Raw genomic sequence first — 15,882 nt, 5'->3', positions numbered from 1 at the left:
GGACCCCCACCCACCCCGGCCCGGCCCGGCCCAACACAGGCTTCGGGTGGCCCGGCCCGGCCGCGGTCCCCGCACCCCGCGGCCAGGCAGAGCACGGGCGGGGCCCGGACTGGGGTGCGGGCGCGGGGTCTCCGCTCGGCGCCGGCTCCGGACCGCGGGCCCGGCCTGGAGCTGCCTGAGCTCGGGCCGCCCGGCCGCCCGCACACCTGTCTGCCGGCCCCAGCCGAGCCGCGGACCCCGCTCCGCCGCGTCTCCGCGCTGCGCTCCGCCTGCCCGAGCGCCGGGCTCCCGGCTCCCGCCCGCTGCGCCGACAGCCGCTCCGGCGCCCGCGGCTGGGGCTGCGCCTGCTGCTCGGCCCGGCCGCGGAAGGGTTAACGCGGCGCGCGCCCCTCGGGCTCCGGCCCCCGCCTCCCGGCTCCCTCCCGCCCGCCGCGCGCCCGCAGCGCCGCCCTCTCCCCCCGCACAGCCCGCGCGCCCGCCCTTCCCATTGGCTGAGCCGAGCCGAGGGCTCCCCCCACCCCAGCCCCTCGCTCAGCCCAGGAGCCCCCGGGACTCGCGCGCCCCAAGAGGGGGAAGGGGCCCTTAGGTAGGGGAGCCGTGAGGACAGGTGCGACGGCCGGCCTTGAGGCGGCCGAGGAGGAGCCTGGGGATTCCGCCCCCGCCCCGCCTCCCCCTCCTCCCCGCTGGAAGGACCGAGGGACCTGACTTGAAGGGAGAGGGCCGGTCCGTTATGCCCCGGTCCCCCACCACGCCGAGCACGGGTTCCTACACGCAGCTTGCGCTCAGTGCCCGCCGTAGGTGACACGGCCGAGGCCTGGGCCCTGGGAAGACGAGCCCAGGGTCAGGGGAGACCCGAGAAATGTGAAGGGCGAGACGATCTGGAGGCCTAAGGCCACCGAGATTTGAGATAAGGGTGGGTGAGGTTTAGGAGGGGCACGCACCCAGAGCAGGGGCGCCCGCCACCCAACACACACACACACACGCACACGCACACACACACACCCCTCCCTGGGGTTACTCCAGGCCCTCCTGCCCAGAGCGGGACATTCTGACAGGAGTTTCGGCCTCCTAGCCTCGGGATCAAAGAGGCCTCTGAACGCGAGGTTCCAGCTGGGGATCCCCTTGTGCGAACGGCCCGCCCTCCCTCTGCTGCGCGGGGCCAGCGGTGCAGGCCCAATCGGCGGGCTCGGGGCCCTGCGGCGCTGCGGCGGCCCAGCCCCTCGCAAAACCCTGGCCTAGCCGCAGGCCCCTCCCCGCGGCCGGCTGGCTCACTCCAGCTACAGCTCCCTTATTTAGGCAAGCAGGCCTGAGGATGCTAAAGGGCAGGCAGGGTGTCTGCCTGCCGCCTGCCCACCGCCTGCCTGGGTCTGACTGAGGGTCTCCGGGGCGCAGTGTCCCCGGCCTGAGCAGCCAGGCGGGGCCTCAGGACGGCCCGGGCCGGCAGGCGAGTGTTGACAGCTGAGCTGGCCGGTGGGGCGTAGTCGGCAACTGAGCTGCCCTCCGCGGGTCCCCTCCCCTGCAGCCCGGATCAGAGACGGGCCAGATGGATGGGGCCATGTGGGGGCCCCTGAGGGTTTGCAGCTGCCTCTGTCCTTGGAGCAAGGGGGTGGGTCTTGTCACCAGGGAGAACCATCCTGGGATGCCGGGGGGGAGGGGAGGGACAAAGGGCAGAGAAGGAAGCAGAGTCTGGCAAGAGAAAGGCCCCGGGGAACAGGTCTTGGTGAGACCACCCTACCCAGACTTTCACCTTCCACCCAGGAGCAAAAAGAGGCAAACCTTGGGGCCAGATGGGGCCATTGGCCAGCAGATGACACCCCTTTTTAATTTGCTGGTGGGTGGGCAGTGACTCAGGGAGGCAGCCAGTGGGAGAGAAGGGGGTGGCTCCACCAGCTGATGCTAAAAAAGACCAGAGGCTCTTATCTGTACAGTCATCCCCTGGGCCCTCTCCACCTCCGGCAGCTTCCTCACTCACACTTCAAGATGCCCAAGGCCTTCTGTGGCACAGAATCCCCCTCCTCTGTGACCTGGCATCAGGCACATCAGCCCGTCTGGGTACTGGGAGGCTAGCTGATGACTGGTCCAGCTCCTCCCCCGCCCCGGGACCACCCCCTGGATGCTGCTTCCTCTGCACTAAGTCCAGCGTGATTAACTTACGAATGGGGTGTCTTCCCCTCCAGGTCAAGGGATTGAGAGAGTGAGAAGGGGCCTGCGGTGAGAATGGGCATGGGAAGAGAGGCAGTGGAGAGGGGCATCTCGTCTAGCCTGGCCAGCTGTCCACACTGAGGTTCCCGTGTTCCCAGGACAGGCCTCTGCTCTTATCCCTCGGGAGGATAAAGGAATCAGAGGGGCCACTGATCCTCCCAATAGAGAGGAGACTGGACGCAGAGTAGCCCTCGTCCTATGTATTCCCTCCCTCTCTCTCTCTCTCTCTCTCTCTCTCTCTCTCTCTCTCTCTCTCTCTCTCTCTCTCACACACACACACACACACACACACACACGCACACAAACACCTCAGAAGTCAGAGCTGAATGCAGATTTCTGCCTTCCTGGAGGCTGAGGAGAGAGCCTGAAGGCAGCCTCACGGAGCCACTGGGACAAGGAAGAGAGACTGTGAGATGGGGCTGAGCTCCCCCAAAGGCATCCTTCGTGGGGCCACAGGTACCAGCCCCCAAGAGGTGACGGGCAACAGAGGAGCTGATAGAGAAGCCTCCCTGCCACCCCCTCCCCACCTCCACTAACCTCAGATCCCTCAGAGAGAGGAAAGTACCCAACCTTAATACCCGAGCCGCCAGAACCCGCCCCACCCCCGCTGGGGCTCAGTGAGCCATTTGCAGGGATCAGGCCTAGGAAGAGCTGTCCCCCACCGGGCCTGTGATGTGACTGTGCTGGAGGGAGCGAGAGGCTGTACCAACTGGGAGACCCAGAGGCACTTCCCAGCTCCTAGAAAGAGACAATTTAGGGAGCAAAGTCTTTGGAAAACATCCTGCCCACCCCACTCTCCACTGCTGCTCAGTCTGGGGTATCCTGTCCTGGGAGGTGAAAAGGGATTGAAGCCTGCCCCTGCCGGCGTACCCCCAAGGGACGGGCCAGGCAAGATGCAGCCAGAATGGGGCCCAAGAGAGCAAGTGACAATCACAGGGGACCAGGAAGCAGTTCCAGTCAGGTGAGCGCAGGAAAGACAGCTCATGGAATGGCTCCTCAGAAACCCCACGGGGAAAAATGTGTCCCTCGCTGTGCCAGGGGAGGCTTAGACAGCACGGCGGGGCCTGTTTTTCTGCGTGACTGGGTCCTGAGAAGGAAGATGGTCTCAGAAATGAACTGGAGTTGGAGGAGAGGAAGATCAAAGAAACAGCATGTTTCCCCTCCAGAAGTGGGGGCTCAGGGCTTGCTGAGATTGGAAGAAGAGAAGGAAGAGAGAGAGAGAGAGAGGGAGGGGAGGGAGGGACCCACCACAAAGCCCTGGCCAGGAGCCAGAGCTCTGTCCGTTCATGGCCACCTGCAGCTCCACGTGCAGCGATCCTGTCAACTCCCAGCCATCACCAAGGTCTTCTCCCACCCACCTGATGCCCTCCATTGAGGGGGCTTTTCCCCTGCCGTGGTAATATCCAAAGAAGCAAGTAAGGCACTGGAGAACACCTAAGTTTCAATTCTGGTTCTGCTACTAGTCGCATCAACGGATGTTTGCTGGGAGCCTCACATGTACTGGGCCCTATGCCAGACGCTGTGAGGGACAGGAGGGACAAGCCAGGGTCCCTCCTCCAGGGATTCGCAGAATACTGGAGCTTGAGAGAGGTGGTGTGCAGACGGAAACCGTGCCATCTGAGGTAAGTGCCGTGGGAGTACGAGGAGGTGTCGATTACCTTCAGCTGGAGGAGTCCGGGAGGGCCTTGTGAGGGGACAAGGTTTCAGAGCGAAGGTCCTTGAAGGGTGAGGTGGGACAGGGCAGAAGCATTGCAGGGGCGGGGACAACATGAACAAAGGCATAGAGGGCGGAGAATGGAGATCAGATCTGGGGACCAAACAGTGTGGTGCGGTGTCGGTGAGTGACAGGCTGGAGCCAGGAGAAGAGGGCTGGGGAGCATGTGTGCAAAGGGGCAGTGGCAGCAGCTGAAATGTATTGTCCTTGAATATAGAAATCATGTCTGTCTTTGTACAGCTCCTAGCGTATGGTCAGCATCTAATAGAGGTCTCTTGAATTGATGAAATGTGTATGATAGTTTGGAGAAACTGGGGCAGATATAAGGTGTTTCAATCCTCCCACCCCTCCATGACTTAAATCAAGCATTGATTTTGCTCATGGGTCTGCCATTTGGGCCGGTTCCACCAGGACCACTTGTGTCTGCTCCACTCAACTTGGAACTGAAAGGCTCATTCACTCCCATTTGGTGGTGATGCTGGCTGTCAGCTGGGCTCTCAGGACTGGGGCCAGAATGCCTACCATGAAGCCCTTCCTCGTGGCTGCCTGGCTTCCTCACGGCGTGGTGGCTGGGTTCCAAGGGCAAGTGTCCCAAGAGAGGTCCAGGCAGCAGCTGTACCACCTTTAATAACAACCTAGAAAGTCACCCAAAATAACTTCTGCCGTAATCATGGCCCATCAGATTCAACGACAGGAACATAGACCCCTACTTCTCAATGGAGGAGTGTCACTGACACAAGAAGAGCACGTGCAATGTGATCTACTGGCGTGAGCGTCTTGGAAAAATATAATCAACCGATCTCTGAGATCCCTTCCAGCCCCAACAGTGAGTGATTCTTTAATTGTACACAACCACATCCTCCACCCATCAGTCGACTCTCCATTTTCCCTCAATACCCACCTCCACCTCCACCTCCACCTCCACCTCCACCCCCACCCCCACCCCCACCCCCACCTCCTGCCTTTGTTCTCTGATCGAGGTGCCCTTGAGGTCTTGGAAAAATATAATCGGCTACATGAAGCTGTGCAGTCGTCCAGGGAGAGATGTGGAAGACGCGACCGAGGTCAGAGGTGATGGAAAGGGGCCCGTTTGTTGGGTCACTGTAGGAGGATCGCTAAATCTCACTTTCCTTACTTGTAAAATGAGGAGACCAAACAAGCCGATCTCTGAGATCCCTTCCAGCCCCAACAGTGAGTGATTCTTTAATTGTACACAACCACATCCTCCACCCATCAGTCGACTCTCCATTTTCCCTCAATACCCGCCTCCACCTCCACCTCCACCTCCACCCCCACCCCCACCCCCCCCCCCACCTCCTGCCTTTGTTCTCTGATCGAGGTGCCCTTGAGGCCAATGGTTACTCCACAGATAGGACCCTGGTCCATCCTACATGTTTATTTCAGACTAAAAATGAGTGGAGTGGGAGACACCTTAAGGGCAGGTGAGAAGACCCGCAGAGCCATCCATCTTCCACCCCACCCTGCTGTATGCTCCTCACTGGAGGATCTCTTGAGAACAGACAGACATATGGCACGGACTCCACCATAATCTAACTGGAGAGAGAGAACCAATGGGCATGAAGGGTCATGAAAACGATCTGGTGTGACACTGTACTGCTGACAGTATGTGCAAGGGGGTCCAGAGGAGGGAGGGCTCTGAGTGGGCGGGGCATCCAGGGGGGCTTCCTGGGAGGACTGGGCCCCCCCGGATTGTAAGGGTTTTCTCAGGCACGGAGGAAAGCAGTGAACATCTTCATAAAACAAGATCCCATAGGAGTCAGGTGTGGCGTTCTCACATCCATCTACTTACCCCCAGATGACAAAGAGGAGGGGCCAGTTTAAGTTTACTCTGCCTGAGAGCTTAACAGCCATCTGTCCCTTTGATTTAAGGGTGGGGCTCAGCCTTCTCAGACACAAGAAGGGACTTAAGCGAGGCTCCGAAACGCAGCAAGTAGCAGAAGCTCCAGAAGTTTTATATAGGTACTGATGAGGAGGGGCAACCTGATTATAAAGTGGGGGTGGGGGAGGGGAATTAGGACACTTGTCTGGAGGCTGAATTTTTCATATATTCTTTTAAAATAGGTATTTACAAAGCACCTACTATGTACCCGAGACTGTTGTAGGATATAGTTGTGGTGGGTGGTGGTTGTTAAATAATGCCCTCAGTTTGCAGCACAAGTACACTGCTTTGACATAGATTGGGGGGTTATTTTAGAGTGTCTTTGAGAGACTGAAAAACATGAAGGAACAAACCACGCTTTGGTGCCACTCCGCCAGGAAAGCTGGCCTGGCAGGCGATCCCAAGCGCTCTTCGCTGCCCAGAAGCTCTGTCTCTGTCCAAGGTGCTGAAAGCCCTTCATGCCAGGCTCGGCAGGAAACGAGGGAGAGCAGCTCAGGTGACCAAGACTGGGGCTCTCCTCCAGACACAGTGAATTAGACAGTCATCCCAAATCATGAAAATGCTTCTGGAACTGGACAGCAGCTCCAGGAGGAAGCATATGGTGAAGCAAGAGCTGGCTTTGCCAGTCGGTGCTGGGAAGCCTCAAGTCTCTCTTCCAAACGTCCAGAATGTGCCTTCCTCCCTCACCTCCACACAAGTCATCAAGGAAAAGATATGAATCCTCCTCTGACCTTTATGCCTGCAACTCTTTCCCTTGAAGGCTTCTGTTGCTTTATGAAATATTAGAGCCAGAAAGAAACACTTCCATATTTTAGATGAGAAAACAGATTCAGACCAGTACAGGTCCTTCCTCAAGGCTGTGCTACAAGTGAGAAAGAGAACCAGGTCCCCCAGTTCTCAGTCAAGTGATTTCCCCATCGCATACACCAGGCCAGGTCAGGGATCATATAACAAGAGCTAAAAGAAATTGAGAATTCAAGATGTGTGTGTGTGTGTGTGTGTGTGTGTGTGTGTGTGAGAGAGAGAGAGAGAGAGAGAGAGAGAGAGAGAGAGAGAGAGAGAGAGAGAAGATACAAGACCCAGAGAGCTCTAGATACAGAGGTGGCTATGTCAGCTCTCCAGAACTATCCTTGTTCATTCTGCTAAACTCATCAGGCAGAATCTAGAGCCTACCCAGCTTGGACGGGAGGGATAAGCTTGGGAATGCTAACCCAGCACTAGCTCCATAACCTGAAGGGTATCCATTCCACCCCATGAATCATCAGCCAACATGAAGGACCAGAGAAGAGAACTCACATCCAACCAGGCCTCTCACTCCATCATCACCCCAATCTACTCACAAACCATTATCCATCACTTTCTATGTGTCCCATGCTGTGAGGGACCCCTAGAGAAATATATGGCATACAATCCAGCCCCTGGGCCTTAAAAAGTTTGCAATCAGTTGGGAAGAAAAGATGCTTACACGTGAATAGACAATATTACAGGAGCCAAATACAAATAATGGCAGCCAATAAGATGAGTCACATGGTCCTAGACCCCCAAGTGCCAAGGAATGGTTCAGACAATGAACGCTTTGACTTCAGAACAGGTTGAGATCATTTTCAGGCTGGAAAGGGAAGGAAAGGCTTCACAAAGGGGCAGGGCTTGAGGAGGATTTGGCTGAGCTGAGAACAGCGGTCAGGACACTTCATCTCTGTCCCTCTGAAGAACATCAGTCCAGCCTGGGGCCTTCTTATAGGAAGATAAAGCTGGTGAGGGTGTGAAAGTGACAGCAGAGGCCAATCATGGGGCAGGGGCCCAGAATGTCCAGAAAGCCAGGATTCTGTCTTTCTCCCCTGGGGAAGGAAAAAAAAGGGCTTGGAGCGCTCCCCCTTCTGGATCCACAAGGCAGAACACCATCTAAATCAGGCTCCTCTAAATCAGAGTTGGACCAATTCCTGCAGCAGCCTAGACTAGAATTAAGGAAGCCAGACAACAGAATGAGGACCCAGGAAGGTCCCAGATCACCGTCGACAGCAAATAGACCAGGAATGGTTCGTTTGCTGGTCATTGGGGGTCAGGGGGCTTATAATCTGGTTGGGAGGATAGGAAAAAAGACAACACAATGACTGAAGGTGTATCAGGGCTTGGAATCAGGGTCTCTCTATCTCACAGATCAGTAGCAGCGATATAAAGTCTTCTCCTCCCACAGTGGTTTGGAGAGAGTGCCTGCCCCCGCCCCGGGCACCTGGGAGGCAGGGAGGAGGGATTCTGCCCAGCCAATCCCCAGTGACGGCTGCTACGGAAATTCCATGCTGGGCACACTAGTTGCTCAAAGCCCTAGTTCCCGAGAGACCCAGCACCACGGCAAACCACACCAGCAAACTGGGCCAGACTGAGGGATTGAAGGAGAGGAGGAGAGGGGAAGGGGGTAGGGCCTGTCAGGCTGATCCCTGACATCCATGGCCTTCTACCTAGGGTCCCCATGGCCTGACATAGGGGCCCCCATGGTCGTCAATCGAGAAGCCTCAGCCTGACCCCAAAAACTCCTCGTTTTCACTCTGGATCCCAGGAACGAAGGGCATTTTCAAGTCCCCGAGGATGTGAAAACATTTATATCCACCCTGATGTTCTTGGTCCAAATTAGCTTTGGAAGCTCAGGGACCAGAAGGAGAGGCAGGTCACAGACTGAGCCCCAGGTCACGCTGCCCAAGGGTACATGCACACGCAGACACACATACACACGTACATACACCCTCAGATATACACACACATCCATACACAATCACAAATACTCATACTTACACACACACACACACACACACACACAGAATCCACTCAGGGCCGCAGTTCATTAGGAAGAGTCTAAACCTCAAGAAGAATCAAGGCCTGGAGACACCCAGGTTTCCTTCAGGAAGTTAGTGCCATCTCCCCAGGAGCTCCCAAAGGTCCATGGTCACTGTCACTCCCAGGGCAAGGTCTTGGGATTCTCCCATGACTTTCTTACCAGTCTGAGAGCCAGGAAACAGAAGTCTCCAGAACAGGGCCGATGTGCCCTAGGGAGCCCACCTGTGGGATGGGGTGGCATCTACAAGTACCCTAACCCTAACCACGACTCCCCAGCGGCTGCCAGAACTGCGGCCTCTGGCGGGAGCCAGGGGGCACCTGCCGCTCACACCCCGGGCCCCGCTGCACGTGCTCCCTGGGCTTTCAACTCACCACACCCCCGCGGTCTGCGCAGACGCAGGGGCTTTCCCAAGGGAAGGTCTGGGGGTGGGCTGGTCAGAGCCATCATCAAGAACGTCAGGCTTACGCAAACGAAGCACTTCAGGGTCCCAGAGGGATAGCGTGGACCCACCACCCGAGCTGGGCCAGAGACACACACCACTTTCCCTCCAGCGCGCTGGGTCTCATTGTCTGAGGGTCTGGGTGCCTGAGCTCAGGCCTCTGCTCCAATCTCTTCGCTCGAGCTCTCTGCTGCCCCCATGTGGCTTCCTCAAGAAGGGCCGGGCTGCTTGACGCCGCCCCAGTGCCAGCCGGGAGCCCCTTTCCCACAGGCAATGTCTTCCAAAGCCTGAGCCCTGAACACCCCAGATCCTGCCCAAAGCCCCTCCCCAAACACCCAGCCTCCGCCTTGCAGTCTGGAAGCTCAGCAAACCTCTCCGCTCCCAACAGGAGTTACATCCTGAGGAGGACGGGGACCTTCCCTGGGCCACAGAGGGCTGCCCCACTCCCCTCTGCCTGCTTCCCCGCCTCCCTTCCCTCGGCTTCCCACCCAGGCTTGCCAGCAGGCAGGAAGGAAGCTGCTCATAGCGGGGAGGGTGGGGCACTTCCAGCTCACACTGAACAACCCCGGGTTGGGCTATAAAGAGCAAGGGCCTTCCGCTCCTCCACCCGCCACCTTCCACAGCCCCTGCACACACCCCAGCAGCCAGGCCTTCCCTCCCCCAAGGTCAGCGCATCCCACCCCAAGCCCTGCGCGGCTTCCTGCTCCAAGAGGGAAGTCAGGAGCAAGGCTTATTGCCTTCTGAGGGAGCAGGAAGCGCCAAGGGCCTGGCTACTCACCCACGGAACGGTCTGTCACCCTCCTGGACCAGGGCTGATGGGGCTGGGGGCTGGGCTGCCCCCCCCGCCACCGGTGGCAGAAAATACTGCCACTGTCAGAGACCGAAGGCTGGATTCCCAAACAGATCCTCTGCAAAGTCCCTTCCAGCTTGAAATACCATAATTTGAAATTAAAATTCTTGGGAATTCCCTGGCAGTCCAGTGGTTAGGACCCGGTGCTTTCACTGCGGGGCCCAGGTTTGATCCCTGGTCGGGGAACTAAGATCCTGAAAGTCGTGCAGCGTGGCTAAGAAAAAATAAATTAATTAATTTAAAATTCTTTCCTACCGGTGGAAACTTCAACTCTGCGGGTTTTGAAATTATTGTTTTTTCAGCGATTACTTTTTTTTTTTTTTTTGGCCATGCGGCATGTGGGATCTTAGTTCCCCTCAGTTCCCTGACCAGGGATAGAACCCCGCACCCCCTGCAGTGGGAGGGCGGGGTCTTAACCACTGGACCTCCAGGGAAGTCCAGCAGTTATTCTTTAAAATGCCATAGCTAAGAAGAGCAGTCAGCCACTAAGCCGCATGAGCCTTAATGCCCAACGGGGATGGCTGGCAAAGAGCGAGGCAGGGCCTGGGGAAGGATGGGAAAGGCCCCATCCCAGAGGTGGAAGAGTCAAAAACCGTCAGCCATGCCAGAGGCCGTTTTGATGGAAGTTAAGACACGCGGGACAGTGCCAGCCAAAACTCCAGGAAAAGCGGCCAAAGGGAAACTTCCCTGTGGTAAAAGCCTCACCTCTGATTCTCTAGCTCTACTTTTTCTCCCTCTCTTCCTAAAATCCCTGCTGTGGCTCCCTCTACCTAGATCCCCACCAAAAATTCAGGTCCCCCTGGTCCCCGCCCTCAGTGCAGCTGCACTGAACTGTCCCCAACGTCTCTGTGGCCAGAGAAGGCCCCCTCTTGGCTCCATCACCTTCACCAGCCCACCCCATGCTTTCTGCCTACCGCGACCCGCCAGCCTCCCTGACTCCCTTCTCAGCGGCCCCTCTCCAGCTGCCTCTGGAACACAGCTGCGGGCCCCCGGGGGGCTGCACACATTTGCAGCTGAGCAAGCCAATGTCCACAAAGCGCCTGCTTGGTGCAGGAGACGCAGGCCTGGGGAGAGCAAATGAGCAGAACTTGCCCTGTGCTTCCAGAGCACACACGTTCATTTGGAAGAGAAATCGGACAGAGCAAGCTGCCCAAGAACTGCCGCTGGGAGGAAACAGAGCAAGAGATATTCCCGTGGCCTGAGGAGCCTGGAGAAGGGGGTTGGAGGAAGGCCTCACAGAGGAAACATAGCAGGGCCGTGTGTTGGTCGGATCCTCCAGGAAGCACACCAAGAAGGAATGGGAAGCATAGGAGATTCATGGCTGTGAAAGATAACGGGGAGGGAGGGAACGCCTCTGGAACAGGATGCAGGTCTGACACCTGTGAAAGGAGAGGGGAGGGAGGACCGGATGGGAACAGCCTCAGAGCACAGGGAGCCCTGAGATGGTCTCATCAGGCCAACAGGAACGCCGCAAGAAGACCACCTGGAGAGGCCCCTGGTGGGCAGCGACGTGAGCCCACGTACCTCGGGGGCTCAGGGACTTTCTGAAGCCTTGGGGGAGCATGTGGTCTTGGGTTGGCTGCTGGGCAGAGTCTGAGGGCATTATACCTGCATCTCCTGCAGCAGGTCCCCTCTGGTCCTCCTGGGCTGCCAAGGCTGGGCCGTGAGGAGGGAAAAGAAAGATCTCCTTTAGTCAGAAGGCTAAGGGAGAGGAGGAGGGGGCAGCATAAGCAAGGACCCAGGGGCAGGAAAACACAAGGACAGTTGGGGAATCTGTGAGAAAGCCCATTTGTCTAGAACAGAGGGTGTGAGTAGCACATCTGGGAAACCGAGGGCTGGGCCAGTCTGTTGACCTTGGGTTGAAGGTCTCAGGGGGAGCCAAAGCATGACGTTAGCCCTGATTTCGAGATGAAGCTGACCGTAGTGTGGAGCACGGTTGGGAGGGGAGACCCCAAGGTCCGGAGCCCACAGGGAAGGGCTATGGTCATTGCTGCAGGCAAGAGGTCGTAAAGACTTCAGCATCTGATGCTTGTCGCCACCTTGTCCCAGGGGAGGCCAGCCACAGCTCCATTAACTGGAATCCGGAAAAAGGAGTCATTCTCAGTCACGCGCATGTTAGGTGGCGGCTGAATGGGAGCCAGAAGTGGGGTCTGTCTGCCTCAGCCATGTTGGGGAAAAGTACCTGAGAGCTAGGCGCCTGGCTCCCATCTCCTGCCTCCCTGAGAAAGGAAGGCGAGCGGGGTGGGGCCTCGGGCTCCAGGGCCATGGGGGGCAAGCCGGGATGAGCACAGGCCCTGTGCTTCTGCATCTCACCTGCCCCTTGGCTGAGGGAGGGGCAGCAAAGTTTTCTGGAAGCCCAGGAGCTCAGGCTTGTCCGTGTCTACAAAGCCCCCTCACCCTCCTGCCTCCAAACTGGCAGACCCCACCTTCTTGGTGTGATCCCAGAGCTCCCAGCACGGCCCGTTCCTTCCGGCTGGTCCGCCTGCCCGCCCCCCACCCAGGCCCACACCAATCATATCCTCCACTGCTTTTCAAAGTAGTCCAGCCAACACAAATCTACATGTTTGTTTGTCTGCCGGTCTGCCTCTCCCTGTCTCTGCCTATCCCAGTCTCTCAACTTCCGTTTCTTTCTCACAGTTTCTCTTAGTCTCTGTGGTCTCAAATCCGCCAGGCTTGGATCCCTGTAGACCCAGAAGCCCCAGCTCATGGCCTTTCTCCAGCCCCTAGATGGCTTAGAACTACAAACCCCAGCATGCACTACTCCTTGAGGTGCCTGAAGAGTGCCCATGTGTACCACTTGCATTCTGGGAATTGTAGTTTCCCTTCACCACCCCCACCCCCACCCCCACCCCGCTCTTGCTAGGGCCCCAAGATTTCCCCAGTGGTCAGTCTCTGCCCCAGCCCTGACTGCTGGGTCTGTCTGCTGACCTACCTCCCCCAGGGAAGCATGCGTCACTGTATGACAGGGTGGGCGTGGAGGCCCTGGATGGAAGCTTCCTGCCCTTTTGTGTCCCCCACTTGAGTCACAGGGGGCGGGGGTTCCAGGAAATTGGGGCTGGGAGGGAAAGGGATACCCTAATGCCAGACCCAAGGACAAAGGGTCACTGTATCCTTGCTGGGCCTCTACCCCCAAGAACCCCCAAAGACTCAAAGGTAGGGGTCCAGGAGCACTTAGATGTAGGGAAGGTGGTGAAGGAGAGCACCGGGGTGACCCTAGAGGGCCCTGTGGTCACTAAGAGCAGGGACTCGTCTCCTGCTCCTGCCACAGTGCCCCCCTTCTGTCCGACCCCTCAGGGCAAGGCCAGCAAGGGTGAGGTGGAAAACCTGCCCTCTGGTCAGATACCACAGAAGGGTCTGTCTTTCTGGCGCTCTGGCTAGCCCACCCCACCGTTCCCCTGCGCCCCAGCTCCTGCACTCCGGCCCCAGGGGTCTGCCAGGCACCTGGGTTCCCACTTATCTTCCCTCGTCCTCAGAGCGGAACCCAGGCGTCCGGCCCTCCACCCTCCGGGCCTGCGGGCATGGAGCCGAGGCTTTCGGGCCTCCCAGCCGGCCTGTTCCTGTCCCATTGTGTGTGGGACAGGGGCGGGGCGAGGGCCAGCAGTGCAGAGCCCCCTCCCACCGCCCCCTCCCCTTCCTAAGGAAAAGGCTGAGGCTCTGCCGGGAGCCACAGAGCAGACGCGGCTGCCGAAGCCGACATGGGCAACTTGAAGAGCGTGGGCCAGGAGCCTGGGCCACCCTGCGGCCTGGGGCTAGGGCTGGGCCTCGGGCTGTGCAGCAAGCAGGGCCCGGCCTCCCCAGCACCCGAGCCCAGCCGGGCACCGGCACCCGCACCCCCGCCCGCGCCAGACCACAGGTGAGGGCTGCGGAGGCTAGGAACAGGTGGCAGGGGGGCAGGTGTCAAGGCCTAAAGGCCCAGCTTGGAAGGGCTGGAGCCTGCAGCCCAGTCAGGAGGGCCAGGTCGCCAACCCAAACGGCTGTCAGCGTGGACAGAACAAGATGGTCAGGGAGGCTCAGACAAGAGACCGGGATCCAGGCCGGCAGGCGACAGGTGAAGGTCGGGGGTAAGGGTGCCAGCTTACCAGGTGCGAATGGCCAGGGTTTGAATGCTGCTCTGCTGCCAAGAGCTGTTTGACTTTGAGCAAGTTACTGAACCTCTCTGAACCTCCGTTTATACAAAATACGGATATAGCAGTACTTGACCCCATGGAGTTGTTGTTAAGTTTCTAGTTCACGGCAAGACCGGCAAACAGCCATGATTATTTAACAGGAGTGGAAAGGAGCTGGGGAGAGGTAGGTACAAGGGAGTGAGAGGATGGGGAGAGACTGAGGCCCTCGGGAGGAACTGAGAAGACAGAGCAGCTAGGCCCTTTTCCCCTGCTCCAGGCCCCCCCGCCCACTGGCCATCAACCCTAAAACTGACCCTGCAGCCCCAGACCCCAGCAGGGGCCCACCTGGGGCAGAGGTTCCCGGAGAGAGTAAGGACGCAGCCCGAGGCCAGATGCGGTGACAGGCCAGCCGGGGTGGCCGGGCTGCAGGCAGCTCCGCGCGGAAGGGCGAAGGGGCCAGGGACCTGGCCGCACAGGCGCGCGGAGGCCTGCGTCCCTCCCTTCCTCCCCGAGGCCGGGCTGGCAGCCCTGGGAGGAAGTGATAAGGCCTCTGAGGCCGGAGGGAAATCTGGGCTGAGGAATCCCTGCCGGGGCTTCCTGGGGCTCCATCCCCTCCAGGCCGGGCTCATCTCAACCTCAGGGGGCTGGACGCCCCATGTCCAGAGGAGGCAGCGGGGATGAGGACCCAGCCTTGGGCCAGGGCCTCCGGATCCCAGCACCTCAGCCCCGGGAGCCCAGGGTCTGGCTGAGCATCCAGAGGAGTGAGGCGGGCCTGGGTGGAGAAGGGGCAGCTCTGCCCGTGCGGCCCTTGGCAAGATCCTTAACTTCTCTGAGCCTCAGATCTCTCATCTGTAAACGGGGTGCAATATTGCTTACCTTCCAAGGCTGTTGCGAGGGCTGGGAGGAAGGGTGAGAAAGCACATGGCAAGGAAGCAAGCAATCGTTGGATGCTTGATGCTGTCGGAGAGGTCTCTGGGGCACGTCCAAAGGGTCACACGCTTCTCTCCCGTGACCCCAGCCCGGCTCCCAACAGCCCACAGCTAACCCGGCCTCCAGAGGGGCCCAGGTTCCCTCGTGTGAAGAATTGGGAGGTGGGGACCATCGCCTACGACACTCTGTGTGCGCAGTCACAGCAGGTAAGGCCTGGAGCCCCCCCACATCCCAGGTCAAGGTCAAGATGGCTGAGGCCCGTCCCCTCAGAGGGAGAGGAGACCGGGAAGAGCCTGAGGCGCTAAGGAACGTGCAAGGGACTTGGATCGCTCTCAGCCTCTCTAACCCAGCCCAACGTCCCGGCTGTTTCCAGTCTGGGGGGGTGGGAGGGGGGCAACCCACACCTCCCGGGACCCTCCCCGCTCTGCCCCAGACTCTGCCTCCAGGCCCTGCCCCCCAGCCCCGATCTGCCCCTGACCTGATGCTCCCTGCTCTCTCTCGGCCACCGCCCCCCACCCCGACCCAGGACGGGCCCTGCACCCCCAGACGCTGCCTGGGCTCCCTGGTGTTTCCACGGAAACTGCAGAGCCGACCCTCCCAGGGCCCTCCACCCCCTGAGCAGCTGCTGAGCCAGGCCAGGGACTTCATCAACCAGTACTACAGCTCCATCAAGAGGTAAGCCCCTCCCCCGAGACCCGCAGCCCACCCTTGGCCTCCGTCCTGCTGAGACCTAGAGGCGGTGACACTCGGCCGGGGGCCCCTCGCATTCCCGCCATCCCGGTACCACGTGGGGCCGGAGCTCGACACCGCCACCCTCGCCAAACCCTCACCAAGCCTGGGGGCCCTCCCCCGCCCACGCCTTCCTCTTGCTCCCCTCTCCCCCCCCCCCCCCCCCCCCCCCCGGCGGGGCC

At 59.1% G+C, this 15,882-nt stretch overlaps 1 protein-coding gene and 1 long non-coding RNA gene across 5 annotated transcripts in view; one reads left to right on the top strand and one right to left on the bottom strand.

Annotated features, from left to right (window-relative positions):
- Nucleotides 1–7,344: 7,344 nt before the first annotated feature.
- Nucleotides 7,345–12,003, bottom strand: LOC114486261 (uncharacterized). Of its 2 annotated transcripts, none has more exons than XR_003679685.1 (3): nucleotides 11,855–12,003; nucleotides 11,460–11,591; nucleotides 7,345–7,654 (listed from the first exon to the last, which is right to left on the bottom strand). It is a non-coding gene; the product is annotated as an uncharacterized lncRNA (long non-coding RNA). The 2 variants fall into 2 exon arrangements; XR_003679686.1 differs by having other exon boundaries at nucleotides 11,544–11,591.
- A 1,621-nt stretch (nucleotides 12,004–13,624) lies between these two features.
- The window catches only part of NOS3 (nitric oxide synthase 3), an 18,234-nt gene continuing 15,976 nt past the window's right edge, over nucleotides 13,625–15,882 (top strand). Inside the window, exons 1-3 of one of the 3 annotated variants that reach the window (XM_024128948.3) lie at nucleotides 13,625–13,788; nucleotides 15,075–15,177; nucleotides 15,498–15,646. In XM_024128948.3, coding sequence (XP_023984716.1) covers nucleotides 13,631–13,788; nucleotides 15,075–15,177; nucleotides 15,498–15,646 — 410 coding nt within the window. In that variant the 5' untranslated portion in view covers nucleotides 13,625–13,630. Of the gene's footprint in view, nucleotides 13,789–15,059; nucleotides 15,647–15,882 lie in introns of those variants that run through there. The other 2 variants (XM_007126654.4, XM_028489582.2) reach the window with 2 other exon arrangements.

This window comes from Physeter macrocephalus, chromosome 5 (genome assembly GCF_002837175.3).
Source record: "Physeter macrocephalus isolate SW-GA chromosome 5, ASM283717v5, whole genome shotgun sequence".
Classification (NCBI taxonomy): Eukaryota; Metazoa; Chordata; class Mammalia; order Artiodactyla; family Physeteridae; genus Physeter; species Physeter macrocephalus.
This window is presented reverse-complemented; position numbering and strand designations above follow the sequence as displayed.